We start from the raw sequence: 14,339 nt of genomic DNA, 5'->3' as shown, positions 1-14,339 counted from the left end.
CCAGGGGGACCGTTTCGGGTGTAGAGACCAGAGGCAACACTATGGGAAATGTGGGTTGGGTTATCACCTGTCCAGTCCAAAGAGGCTGTGCTTTAGCCGCAGAGGAGCACTAGCAGCAGGTTCAGGCCATTTCCAGTGATGTTTACTTGGAAACTTGGGTTGTGTGTCTGGCAGATTACTCAGTTTGTGGCTTTCGCTTTGAAACTGATGTTGGTCAAAGATGGTAGTGTGTTCTGGTGTGTTGACAATGGCTTCATTCAATACCCTACATCTGTTGAAATGGCTTTGGTTTGAAGACATGTATTTGTGTGGTAGGTGTTACCTTTTTATTTAGAATGATTACTGTAACTCGCAAATGTGCCGCCACCAGAATTGAGCGATGTGTTTAAATAGACGTCTGTGTTTCTCTTGCTTTCACAGGACCAAGACAAGGACTATGTGGGCTTTGCAACGCTGCCAAACCAGGTGCACCGTAAGTCTGTCAAGAAGGGCTTTGACTTCACCCTGATGGTAGCGGGGGAGTCTGGTCTGGGCAAGTCCACCCTGGTCAACAGCCTCTTCCTCACAGACCTCTACAAGGACAGGAAGCTACTCAACGCTGAGGGTAAGGTAGCCCTTTTGGTGTCTCATCTTCTTCTGAATAAATGAATGAATGATATAAATGACCAGCTGCTGAGGACTTGTGTGTTTTAACCCCAGAGCGGATCACTCAGACAGTGGAGATCACTAAACACACAGTGGACATTGAGGAGAAGGGCGTCAAGCTGAAGCTCACCATTGTAGACACACCTGGCTTTGGAGACGCTGTCAATAACACTGAATGGTATATGTCAAACATCCTTCCTTCATAGGACTCTTCTTTGGTGTCAGGAAAACATGAAACATCTCAACTCCTATTATGATCCTAAGGCAGAGCTGAGTAAGTTCGAGGTATTGAGTTGAGCTTAACCTTTGGATATACGCGGCAGTCTTCAATACAGTCGTCAAACATTTATTGCAATTAGGCTTTGTATTGTTGCATGAAGCAGTTTGAGGTACAGTTGCAGTATAGCTCAGTATACGTTAGGGGAATGACTGTCTGCATTGCCTCAGTGCTGATGTCTCTGCCTTAGCTGGAAGTCAGTGGGTTAGGGTTGGTATGGTTAGTTGTAGGGTGGCTGTATCTGCAGTATTGCCTCAGTGCTGGTGTGTCTCTGTCTCCCCCACCGCCCTAGCTGGAAGTCAGTGGCGGACTACATCGACCAGCAGTTTGAGCAGTACTTCAGGGATGAGAGTGGACTGAACAGGAAGAACATCCAAGATAACAGAGTCCACTGCTGCCTCTACTTCATCTCTCCCTTCGGACACGGGTGCGTCAGCTACGACATGTTGTCTCTGTCTCAATACTCTTTAAATGGAGTCCTTCTATTGAGCTAGACATATTGGCTGTGTCTCAATACTCTTAGAATTGTTTCCTTTCCCCTTCTACCTTCCTTCCTTGAGTACCACCGAGAGGGTTTCCACTATGCACCATGTTGGTTTGCACCATGTTCCATGCATTCTAAATGCATTGGGTTTCCGTGGATTCTAGAACCACTCTGCTCTGCTGCCTCCAGGGAAATCTGCATCTGGTGCAGTGCTAAACGTTCTATCCAATTTGAGGGGCAGATGCTGCAGTACTAAACTTTCTCTCCAATCGTCGGTGTAAATGCTGATGCAGTACTTTTGTCTGAGCATACTGTCTGTTTTACTCCGCTGTGTTCACTGAAAGGAAAAATCTTGAGCACAGTCATTAGCGCTTAAGCACTGCTGCAAACCTGTAATAAGGAAACTCCCTCTGCTGACCAATATTAGATACTACTACAATCCTTGAAAATATGGTTTATGAGGATTACCTTCATTTGGATTACCGTAATTATCTCTTAACCATATCCACATTTTGTCAGTGTTGTCTATGCCCATGTTTCCACATGTACAGTGTGTTTTGGTTGTTTTCTCAGTGATGACTTGTTTGTCCCTAATTGTAAGTTGCTCTGGTCATTTAGTCTGCTAAATTACTAAAAATGTATGTCATATCTTGTTGTCTTGTATCTGTCTCAGTCTGAGGCCTCTGGATGTGGAGTTTATGAAGGCCCTTCATGAGAAGGTCAACATTGTGCCCATCCTGGCCAAGGCAGATACACTCACACCCACCGAGGTCAAGAAAAAGAAATTCAAGGCAAGCCACTAACTGGCTTTTCTATCTGTGTCTGCATACCATGGCTCCGTACAAATAACAAATGGACAGGGGACATTGGTTTCAGCAAATTTCTGAAACATATATTTTTATTTCCAGGTGACTGTTTTGATGGATTTGTTTTTGCTTTTTGTTCTTTTGTCCATCCTCAATCACAGGATTTGAAACGTAGTTGAATGTTCTCCTCCTCTTCTCTCTGTCCGTCCCTCCCTCCCTCCATCTTCCTGTAGATCCGAGAGGAGATCCAGCAGTATGGGATTAAGATCTACCAGTTCCCAGACTGTGACTCTGATGAGGATGAGGACTTCAAACAGCAGGATCAGGAACTCAAGGTGAACCACATTTATCCAAACATCATATCACTAGTTGAGGAAGTATGGCAACCTCATATCACTAGTTGAAGAAGTATGGCAACCTCATATCACTAGTTGAGGAAGTATGGCAACATCATATCACTAGTTGAGGAAGTATGGCAACATCATATCACTAGTTGAGGAAGTATGGCAACCTCATATCACTAGTTGAGGAAGTATGGCAACATCATATCACTAGTTGAGGAAGTATGGCAACATCATATCACTAGTTGAGGAAGTATGGCAACCTCATATCACTAGTTGAGGAAGTATGGCAACATCATATCACTAGTTGAGGAAGTATGGCAACATCATATCACTAGTTGAGGAAGTATGGCAACATCATATCACTAGTTGAGGAAGTATGGCAACATCATATCACTAGTTGAGGAAGTATGGCAACATCATATCACTAGTTGAGGAAGTATGGCAACATCATATCACTAGTTGAGGAAGTATGGCAACCTCATATCACTAGTTGAGGAAGTATGGCAACCTCATATCACTAGTTGAGGAAGTATGGCAACATCATATCACTAGTTGAGGAAGTATGGCAACATCATATCACTAGTTGAGGAAGTATGGCAACATCATATCACTAGTTGAGGAAGTATGGCAACCTCATATCACTAGTTGAGGAAGTATGGCAACATCATATCACTAGTTGAGGAAGTATGGCAACCTCATATCACTAGTTGAGGAAGTATGGCAACATCATATCACTAGTTGAGGAAGTATGGCAACATCATATCACTAGTTGAGGAAGTATGGCAACCTCATATCACTAGTTGAGGAAGTATGGCAACCTCATATCACTAGTTGAGGAAGTATGGCAACATCATATCACTAGTTGAGGAAGTATGGCAACCTCATATCACTAGTTGAGGAAGTATGGCAACATCATATCACTAGTTGAGGAAGTATGGCAACCTCATATCACTAGTTGAGGAAGTATGGCAACATCATATCACTAGTTGAGGAAGTATGGCAACATCATATCACTAGTTGAGGAAGTATGGCAACCTCATATCACTAGTTGAGGAAGTATGGCAACATCATATCACTAGTTGAGGAAGTATGGCAACACCATATCACTAGTTGAGGAAGTATGGCAACATCATATCACTAGTTGAGGAAGTATGGCAACCTCATATCACTAGTTGAGGAAGTATGGCAACATCATATCACTAGTTGAGGAAGTATGGCAACATCATATCACTAGTTGAGGAAGTATGGCAACATCATATCACTAGTTGAGGAAGTATGGCAACATCATATCACTAGTTGAGGAAGTATGGCAACATCATATCACTAGTTGAGGAAGTATGGCAACCTCATATCACTAGTTGAGGAAGTATGGCAACCTCATATCACTAGTTGAGGAAGTATGGCAACATCATATCACTAGTTGAGGAAGTATGGCAACCTCATATCACTAGTTGAGGAAGTATGGCAACCTCATATCACTAGTTGAGGAAGTATGGCAACCTCATATCACTAGTTGAGGAAGTATGGCAACATCATATCACTAGTTGAGGAAGTATGGCAACATCATATCACTAGTTGAGGAAGTATGGCAACATCATATCACTAGTTGAGGAAGTATGGCAACATCATATCACTAGTTGAGGAAGTATGGCAACATCATATCACTAGTTGAGGAAGTATGGCAACATCATATCACTAGTTGAGGAAGTATGGCAACATCATATCACTAGTTGAGGAAGTATGGCAACATCATATCACTAGTTGAGGAAGTATGGCAACATCATATCACTAGTTGAGGAAGTATGGCAACATCATATCACTAGTTGAGGAAGTATGGCAACATCATATCACTAGTTGAGGAAGTATGGCAACCTCATATCACTAGTTGAGGAAGTATGGCAACATCATATCACTAGTTGAGGAAGTATGGCAACCTCATATCACTAGTTGAGGAAGTATGGCAACCTCATATCACTAGTTGAGGAAGTATGGCAACATCATATCACTAGTTGAGGAAGTATGGCAACATCATATCACTAGTTGAGGAAGTATGGCAACATCATATCACTAGTTGAGGAAGTATGGCAACATCATATCACTAGTTGAGGAAGTATGGCAACATCATATCACTAGTTGAGGAAGTATGGCAACATCATATCACTAGTTGAGGAAGTATGGCAACCTCATATCACTAGTTGAGGAAGTATGGCAACATCATATCACTAGTTGAGGAAGTATGGCAACCTCATATCACTAGTTGAGGAAGTATGGCAACATCATATCACTAGTTGAGGAAGTATGGCAACATCATATCACTAGTTGAGGAAGTATGGCAACCTCATATCACTAGTTGAGGAAGTATGGCAACCTCATATCACTAGTTGAGGAAGTATGGCAACCTCATATCACTAGTTGAGGAAGTATGGCAACATCATATCACTAGTTGAGGAAGTATGGCAACCTCATATCACTAGTTGAGGAAGTATGGCAACCTCATATCACTAGTTGAGGAAGTATGGCAACATCATATCACTAGTTGAGGAAGTATGGCAACCTAAAGGACACTAGTCATCATAAACAACCTGTCTGCAATACAGGAATGCTGGGTTAGGAAACCCAGATTACAGATGATGTCTGTAACCATGTTATTATTGAGCACACAGCCTTAAAGTCATCTGTTTGTGAATTCTGTTAGCTCTGTGCACCCATGCATTAGAGGGCAGGCTGTAGCTGTGTAGCCAGGACAGGCCAGAATGTCATTTTGGTAGATAAATGGTGTCTCAGTCTCTCCCCCTCATAGAGCTGTGTCTGTGACCTCATGTGCCCTGACAGTGTGCTCTGTTCATTCCAAGTAGGGGGGGGGGAAGAAATGGGTAGATCTGCAATGCAGCGTTTTCCACTGACTGCATTACCTCATCATAACCACAGATATATATTCCTCCCGCTTGGTACTTTATTCATATTCACCTCTCTTGCTCTGTCTCCCTCCTCCAGGACAGTATACCGTTTGCGGTGATCGGCAGCAACACGGTGGTGGAGGCCAAAGGCAAGAGGGTCCGGGGTCGTCTTTATCCCTGGGGCATCGTGGAAGGTAACCCTGTTAGTTATTGTGTGTCGGGGTCTTATGTTAGGGTTGAACTGGGATGTGGACATGAAGCTAGGGTTAGGGTTGTGGTTAGGGTAGTGGTTGTAGACTAGGGTTGTGGTTAGGGTAGTGGTTGTAGACTAGGGTTGTGGTTAGGGTAGTGGTTGTAGACTAGGGTTGTGGTTAGGGTAGTGGTTGTAGACTAGGGTTGTGGTTAGGGTAGTGGTTGTAGACTAGGGTTGTGGTTAGGGTAGTGGTTGTAGACTAGGGTTGTGGTTAGGGTAGTGGTTGTAGACTAGGGTTGTGGTTAGGGTAGTGGTTGTAGACTAGGGTTGTGGTTAGGGTAGTGGTTGTAGACTAGGGTTGTGGTTAGGGTAGTGGTTGTAGACTAGGGTTGTGGTTAGGGTAGTGGTTGTAGACTAGGGTTGTGGTTAGGGTAGTGGTTGTAGACTAGGGTTGTGGTTAGGGTAGTGGTTGTAGACTAGGGTTGTGGTTAGGGTAGTGGTTGTAGACTAGGGTAGTGGTTAGGGTAGTGGTTGTAGACTAGGGTTGTGGTTAGGGTAGTGGTTGTAGACTAGGGTTGTGGTTAGGGTAGTGGTTGTAGACTAGGGTTGTGGTTAGGGTAGTGGTTGTAGACTAGGGTTGTGGTTAGGGTAGTGGTTGTAGACTAGGGTTGTGGTTAGGGTAGTGGTTGTAGACTAGGGTTGTGGTTAGGGTAGTGGTTGTAGACTAGGGTTGTGGTTAGGGTAGTGGTTGTAGACTAGGGTTGTGGTTAGGGTAGTGGTTGTAGACTAGGGTAGTGGTTGTAGACTAGGGTAGTGGTTGTAGACTAGGGTTGTGGTTAGGGTAGTGGTTGTAGACTAGGGTAGTGGTTAGGGTAGTGGTTGTAGACTAGGGTTGTGGTTAGGGTAGTGGTTGTAGACTAGGGTTGTGGTTAGGGTAGTGGTTGTAGACTAGGGTTGTGGTTAGGGTAGTGGTTGTAGACTAGGGTTGTGGTTAGGGTAGTGGTTGTAGACTAGGGTTGTGGTTAGGGTAGTGGTTGTAGACTAGGGTAGTGGTTGTAGACTAGGGTAGTGGTTGTAGACTAGGGTAGTGGTTGTAGACTAGGGTTGTAGACTAGGGTAGTGGTTGTAGACTAGGGTTAGGGTAATGGTTATGGTAGTGGTTGAAGACTAGGGTTAGGGTAATGGTTAGGGTAGTGGTTGAAGACTAGGGTTAGGGTTGAACCGGGATGTGGGCATGCAAGGTTTAGTGAAACACTGCCCTAACCTAACACTCTCTGTTACTCTTGACAGTGGAGAACTCGGCGCACTGTGACTTTGTGAAGCTGAGGAACATGTTGGTGAGGACACACATGCAGGACCTGAAGGATGTGACACGGGAGACCCACTATGAGAACTACAGGGCTCACTGCATTCAGAGCATGACCCGCATGGTGGTGAAGGAACGCAACCGCAAGTACGGACACACACACACACACACACACACACACACACACACACGCTCATACACTGTCACTCATATGTTGTTTATAGCTTCGATCAGGTATCTTAATGCTGCACGTATTGTTACTAATGTAGCTCAAGTGCAATTCACACTAACATATAGTCACAAACTCTAACAACATATATATACACCCACATACTGTTAACCATATTGTCTTTCTTCACTCCTGTAGTAAACTAACCAGGGAGAGCGGCACAGACTTCCCCATCCCTGTGATACCAAGTACCACAGACACAGAGACGGAGAAGCTCATCCGTGAGAAAGACGAAGAGGTACCACGACACTCAGAGCACGATGAGCACTCAGACCCAACTCTAGAACCCCACTCTGACCCGGGCCTAGACCCAGAGTCTGAACCTGAGGCCTCCTGAGTCCTCCAGGCTGTCAGTCATACAGTATATACATTCCATCCATACATGCAGGTGCCCCTGAAGACCCCGGTCAGGTGGGATGATGGTGGTCTGGTTTGAGGAAGGGTAAGGGGTTAGGGGTGACAGTCGGCCCCTACAACAGCACCCAGCCCTGGGATACACATGAACTGTAGGAGAAGACTAGATCTGGGTACAAATAATGTTTTATATTCAAATACTATTTGAACCCAGGTCTGGCTGTAGAATATAATATGCCAGGTCGCATTGCCTGGGTAGAGTAGTGTTGTAGATGGAGAGAAGCCCTGGTTCTTTTCTCCCTGTTTCAGTTTGTCCCTGTCCGAAAGCACCATGGTGTCAATTTCATCTAATTATTTATTTATTTTATGATTAAAAGCTGATGAAGTTCTTTAAGGTTAACACTACCTCAACAAAAATGACCTAACCTGAGATTACGATACCCTGTGACCCATGTGCGCAACTTGAGTTTTGGCACAGATCTTTTATTGATATCAGTGCATCATTTACGCAAAAATCAAGGTAGATTCCCCCCTGAATGACTTAAGCCATTAAAAACTAATACATTCTTTTCAGTTTTTTCCTAGTTTTTGGTATGTAACCCTTTCCATTATTAAAACGTTGTGAATACAAAACTGTCGCCATAATTTCATCCTATTTTGATGTGTGGGATTGGGGGGGATGCTAAACAGGGCAAATTTGTGTCTGCAAGCACCATATCTTTCTCACTCATACTGCATATCACAGTATTGAATTAACAGGCTTTACATGTAGTAATTACCAAAATGAATGTGTGTACTTGACTGAACACACAGTCACCAGGCTCGTTTACGTGGTCTCCAGACAGAGCGAATGGGGTGGCAAATCGGATCAATCAGTTGTTCTCCACTGGCTTGATGGTCATTGGATAGGGCTTGGTCATTGGTGCAGTGACGTAGACGTAATGGGCGTGTTCCAGGCCACCTGGACTGTATACATGAATGAACACACGCATCCATCATCAGGTCACATGGTCTGAAGACAGAATAGACTGGGGTGGCAAATTGTATCGATCGGTTGTCTGTCAGCACTTTTGGCTTGGTTGTGATTGGATACGGTTTGGTTATTGGTGCAGTCATGTGGAAGTAATGGTTGCGTTCCAGGCCACCTACATTGCAGTCATGAAATGTTGGCAATCACTACTTCAGCATTTGTAGTGTTCTGAGACGGTGAGATCTGTGCAAATGCAGAAGTAGTGTTTCGCATTATAGGAATCCATCAATATGACTTAACAATCTGATAGTCTGGTGAGAGTAGACTGGTATGGGGAATCATATTGATCTGTTGTCACATAGCTGGCTTTGTTGTGATTGGTAGGGCTTGGTTATTGGTACACTCACATGGAAGTAATAAGTTGGTATGAGGTTCTAAAGCCTGTGAGCATCTCCCCAGTCCCCACTTCATACTGGTGTTTTGTTTTGTATTGCTGCATGTTGAGGGTGTTTGACTGACAGTGGCCTCTCTTCTCTCTACAGTTGCGGCGAATGCAAGAGATGCTCACAAAGATCCAGGAACAGATGCACACGCAAAAGGAGGCCTATTAACCAAGGCTACTACTAGAAACCCTGTCCCTCTGTAAATATAGGCGCCTTCTTTCCACTACTAGGGTGGGTACCACTCTTACTCTAGTCCACAAGCATTGTCTACTCCGGCTATTCCAACCCCAACAGCCACCACTCCTCATTTAGTCAATAACCCTCACTATCAGAGACTGATCCAAGACCAGGCATGAGGCATTCAGACAGGAGGTGGCATGGTGAGAACTTTCTTCTTCTAACAACATGGAAGCCTTGCGTCTCCACACCTGTTGTGGAAACTCTAACGGTAACAACGGGCACCCCTGTCAGGTGCCATTGCTAGAGCACAACACCGGTCCGCACAGCACAGACCTAACCACCTGCTTGTCCTTACAGGGTTACGGCCGGGTCCTGCCTACCTGCCTTCCACCCATAGTTTATGTGGTCTTGTCAAAAGATAACTTTTTGCCTTCTAGTTTGTCGCTAATGTTCCTTGATGTTTCTCCTTAGTGAACTCTAACCCCTGACATTGGTTAAGGGGTAGACTGTAGAGCATGTGTTGTCCTGTCCTTCTGCTAGGTGTTTGAAAGTTTATATTGTAACAAGTTTAGATGTGTGGTCTTAACCAACCTAGACAAGGTATGTTTTGAGGGAGGTTGGCCTGCCAGATTTGTATTTTTTTGTCATGCACAATTTTTCCCCAAGAGCATTTTAAAAGGTCAATACTGTAGATGGGCATACAGACCAAATGTAAACCTTTTTTTTTTTACTACAATTACAGGATTTCATCTGTCACTTGTAATTATTTTATTTGCATTGCTACACAGAATAGTGAGAAATTCCTTGTGGAATGAATGACAAATGTTACTGAAGTACTGTTGTGCTTTTGGACAGATGTATGTTAATAGGGCTAATTAGTTTCCTTCGTTTCCAGTTCCAGCATGCTCAAACATGGGTTGTTCATTCTTGTATTTTACTGAAAAGGAAACCCACTACTTACTCTTCTGATATCTGTAATGATCGATTGAGAGTTTGCTGGAATATTGTTGACTTGCAGCTCTCCAGGGACGTGCTCAGGGTTGTGTTCAAACTTTTCGCAGCGAAAACCAAAATGTGTGTTCTTGGACCGGGATTCAATCCGATTATAGACATTGACTTTTAAAGGCAATTTCAGATTGAGCTGACATGCACATTTACGTGATAGGATCTCCGCGAACGTGGGGAACATTGCCTTTAAAACCCGAGATTGGACTGAATCCCGGCCCGAATGGACAAGTTCAGGCAGTAACTCCCCGTAGAATTTTTAATTTGTTTTACTGAACTCACCCAAAAGGAGAAAAGAGCAGGCTTGAGCTACTTATGTGCCAGCCAAGAGACGCTGGCCTGGGGACCAAGCAGACAGGATAAGGCCCTTATTCTGCCGGATGTCAGGGGTTAGAGAATGACCGGATCGCCTCGTATGTTTATAGATGTGTCTGACATAGCAAGCCTTCATTCATGGGTTGATATACTCCTTAGACTTGATGTTGATTGTGGACAGTAAGTATGCACGTAAAATTTTGAAGTACATTAAGTAGATATGTTTGAGTGGATGGTTTTGTTATAGTGCAGTCAAAGCAAGAAATGATGTAATTACTTATCATTTAGGTATTTTCCACTCCCACGTTTCCCCACAAGAATTTTGGCTTTAAACAATTTTTAAGATGAATAGTTGTGTATTTATTTTCCTCAGGTGCAAATATGAGGTCATTCACAAGGAACAAGTCATGAGCGATATAAAGATACATATGTTTTAGATTTGTATGAATGCCAGAAAAATTGGTTTCAATGAGAATAAAATATTATTTCAGATGTATTTCTTTTTGTAAGCAACATTGATTATATTTATTTACTTGCTTGTTTATCCTCCTCCTGGCCATCAAAGCTTAGATTCACCTAGAGACCCAGTCCAAAATTGCAAGGGTAGAAAATGTTTTTTCCCCCCCATTTTTGTCATACTACTTTTAGGGAATATTTATCTAATAAATAACTTTAGCTGGGATACAATGCACCAATTAAGCAGACATATGCAGCATTTACCGCGAATATGGGCTCTGCTAACGAGGGAACTTGCATTTTGGACGAAGCGTGCTCGTATTGAACCCGGGCCTTAATGAAGTCATTGTGGAAGAGAAAGGATTCAATGAATTGTAATAAAACAATCTGCATCTGACATTTTCTACTACTCTTACTTTGTATTTCGACAGTGTTGCTGATTGAGCCTACCACAACCTAAAAATGTTATGAAATTGACCAAAGCAAGACGTTTTTATAAATGTGAATAAGAATCTTAAGCATGAATGTTTTTCCTCTTTTTACATAATGGACAATAAGATCTATATGCAACCCAAAATGTGCAGGCAATATAGAACTTTCCAAAAGGGACAACAATGTGGAAAGAAGTCTGAGAACCACTGCTACAGTACTGTACTTAACCCAGAAAACAGCTAGCATAAAAATCTATGAACCCAAATCAATCTACATGCAAAAACAGGCAACTGAAATCTTATACACACAATCCATTCAAAAACTGTTTTAATATATTTGATCAGAGCATAATATGAAGACTCTTACCATGTCCACTGTTCCTTTCACAAACACACAAAAATATTCAGATTAAGTGAAGAGGGACACCACTTGCAAAAACACCAAGAGACTAATGTAAATTTGTAAACCAGTTTAATTGTGGTTAAGTAGCAGATCAAAGTGCTAGAAGTTAAGTTTAATCTCAGCTACACTGGTCGTCATAAGTGTAGTGGAAGGCAAACATGAGAATGTAGATAAATGACCAGGGATACCAGATATGGTTGGTGGAGAAAGAGGATAAGATGTCAGTGCTTCGTAGATGACTGCCCGACCATGTCGTTTAACCCCAAACTGCCTCATTCACTTAAATGCTCTACCATGACACAGGCCTTTGTTTTAACAAGTTCACTGCTGCAACACAATCAAACAAGACATTCCTCACTATTACACATACATACTCCTGGAACGATTTGCAGTGCTTGTGCCTGCTATGCTATTAGTAAACTAATGAGGCAATGTGTAGTCACTGAGTATTGTCATTTTCATGAAAAGTCACAGTTTTACATCACGTGATTCATATGTGCATGGTGGGAACGCTGACATTTGGGTTGGATTCCTGCTTGGGCCACATCCACTGAATACATGTTATTACAAAATAGTCTGCTCAATGACCATTGTCTGTTTTACATGGTTGTTTTTACCAGCAGGGGGAGCCTGTGGAGCATGCAGCCATATGACAGTGCTGCAGTAGGGAAGCACATGGTAAGGCCAGGCCATGTTTTAGGTTTCACTCCACAGCCATGTGGCTGGGTAGAGGGGGAGGTCCCTGCAATCATATTCTCAATGTGCTCCTTTATGGTGCTTAGTTGTTAGAGCTGACACTCCAACAACACCCACCAATCACACACTGCCTGTCTCCCTGACCCCGATTCAGCCCATCTGAAATTGGATGCTTTGCCTTCTGAATGGACACATCAGGGCCCATATCCACAAAGCGCCTCAGAGTAGGAGTGCTTGTCTAGAATCAGTTTAGCCTTTTAAATCATAAGATTATATGGACAGATCCTAGATCAGCACTCTTACTCAGATGATTTGTAGATGTATGCCCTGGCATTAGTGGTAGACTTCCGTAAAAATCGAATACCTTGGTGCTTGATAGTGGCACCCTCAGTCATTTGTAGTGTGGTTTTTAAATACTCTTGGCTGTGGAATACATGTAGCAGAAATATAAAACCGATCTTGAGTGAAAATATGCAGGTCTGACTGCCTTCAACATTGGTTGACTCCCTTTTCTCACTATTAGCTGCTGTTCTGCAGGTATGAACACAAGAGGGCCAGACAAAATGTATATATGTGATTCTCTCCACAGCATCCTGTACAAAATCACACAGCATCAAGATGATCCTCTAGGCCATCGTACTCAGCTTAACGTCTCTTCTACCTCAACCATTATAAAGATCTTTATATTATGTTTTTTATAGTTTCTTTTTGGAATGTTCTGAGTTACTCAGACAGCTGTACTGCCTCCGGTTAGTTAATAATGCAGTTTGTGATTCATCAGTGAATATGAGAACGGCGTCTTGCGTTCAGTATGAAGACTTTTACGTTTGTCAGTACAGTAGTCCTGGTGCCTGCCTCGCTCTGGGCCTGCCTTGGGCTGGCTCCTGTCCGGCTGGTCTGCTCTAGGGCAGATGGTGTCCAGGTCTGTCTCCGACTTCAGCCTGACTCTGGCCACCTCAGGGTGGGTGTGGCCTGTTCATGTACTTGGTTCTCAGGCTAGCTTCAGGATGGCTCTGGCCTGGTTCAGAAATCAGGCTAGCTTCAAAGTGCTAACGGGGAATGAGGGCATGGTCACCATAGTTACAGGGTTCAGCAGCTGTGGGTGATGTGCCACCACCTGGGCACCAACTCCCATCTGCTTTCCCATGATGGTGGTTGTGCCCTGGTTGGGGGCAGTACCATTGAGTGTATGGGTGATGTGGCCCACCATGGCTGGCTGGGTGACAGCCACGGGTTGGGGGTAGATGGTGGGTAAATGGTGCTGGCCCACCATGGCTGGCTGGGTGACAGCCACGGGTTGGGGGTAGATGGTGGGTAAATGGTGCTGGCCCAGGTGGGTAACAGGGTGGACGGTGATGTGTCCGATGGGCTGGTGGTGGTGGTGGTGCCCTGGGGCCAGCTGCATAGAGGCTGAGGATGAGGGGGCTAGGTGGGTGAGGTGCTTGGCTCCTCCAGATGAAGTCTGGGCCTGGATGACGTGGTTGACGGCCTGGATGACGGAGGCGTGGGAAGCCGAGCTGTGGGCGATGACCGTGGGCTGCAGGCTGGGGGCCTTTACCATGTGTGTGTGGGCCGGGAAGAGGGCCTGGATAGGGGTGGTGGTGATGATGCTGGATGTTGGGGTGGAGAACGTAGCTGAGACAGGCAGGGCTGACAGCAGGTGGGGGTGAAGCTGGGGGTACATTTGGGCCTTGTGTTGGCTGGAGATGTGTTGGGTGAGGTTGGAGGTGGTGGGGGTTATGGGAGTCACAGTCTTGCACAACTCAGGCTGTATGGCTTGTTGAGGCATGGTGGGTAAGGCTGTCCGCGCTGCCGGAACATTCTCCTCATCCATGATGTCTTCACCCTCTGTGACACAGATAGAAAGAACACTCATGTTAATAACTTTACCCTTGATTGTAAAAG

General features: G+C 44.2%; 2 protein-coding genes across 11 annotated transcripts in view; one reads left to right on the top strand and one right to left on the bottom strand.

Moving 5' to 3' along the window:
• LOC115206288 (septin-4) overlaps positions 1–11,301 on the top strand; it is a 75,694-nt gene extending 64,393 nt beyond the window's left edge. For 7 of the 8 annotated variants that reach the window (XM_029773071.1, XM_029773070.1, XM_029773073.1 and 4 more), the window contains 9 exons: positions 421–604; positions 700–823; positions 1,215–1,349; positions 2,080–2,197; positions 2,446–2,547; positions 5,551–5,647; positions 6,937–7,099; positions 7,320–7,419; positions 9,048–11,301. In XM_029773071.1, coding sequence (XP_029628931.1) covers positions 421–604; positions 700–823; positions 1,215–1,349; positions 2,080–2,197; positions 2,446–2,547; positions 5,551–5,647; positions 6,937–7,099; positions 7,320–7,419; positions 9,048–9,116 — 1,092 coding nt within the window. In that variant the 3' untranslated portion in view covers positions 9,117–11,301. The remainder of the gene's footprint in view (positions 1–420; positions 605–699; positions 824–1,214; positions 1,350–2,079; positions 2,198–2,445; positions 2,548–5,550; positions 5,648–6,936; positions 7,100–7,319; positions 7,420–9,047) is intronic. The other variant, XM_029773068.1, reaches the window with a different exon arrangement.
• A 345-nt stretch (positions 11,302–11,646) lies between these two features.
• LOC115206287 (max-binding protein MNT) overlaps positions 11,647–14,339 on the bottom strand; it is a 26,714-nt gene continuing 24,021 nt past the window's right edge. For 2 of the 3 annotated variants that reach the window (XM_029773065.1, XM_029773064.1), the window contains one exon: positions 11,647–14,282. In XM_029773065.1, coding sequence (XP_029628925.1) covers positions 13,465–14,282 — 818 coding nt within the window. In that variant the 3' untranslated portion in view covers positions 11,647–13,464. The remainder of the gene's footprint in view (positions 14,283–14,339) is intronic. The other variant, XM_029773066.1, reaches the window with a different exon arrangement.

The sequence above is a fragment of the Salmo trutta genome, chromosome 13 (assembly GCF_901001165.1).
Source record: "Salmo trutta chromosome 13, fSalTru1.1, whole genome shotgun sequence".
Classification (NCBI taxonomy): domain Eukaryota; kingdom Metazoa; phylum Chordata; class Actinopteri; order Salmoniformes; family Salmonidae; genus Salmo; species Salmo trutta.
The sequence above is the reverse complement of the archived record's forward strand: the minus strand, read 5'-3'. Positions and strand labels throughout refer to the sequence as shown.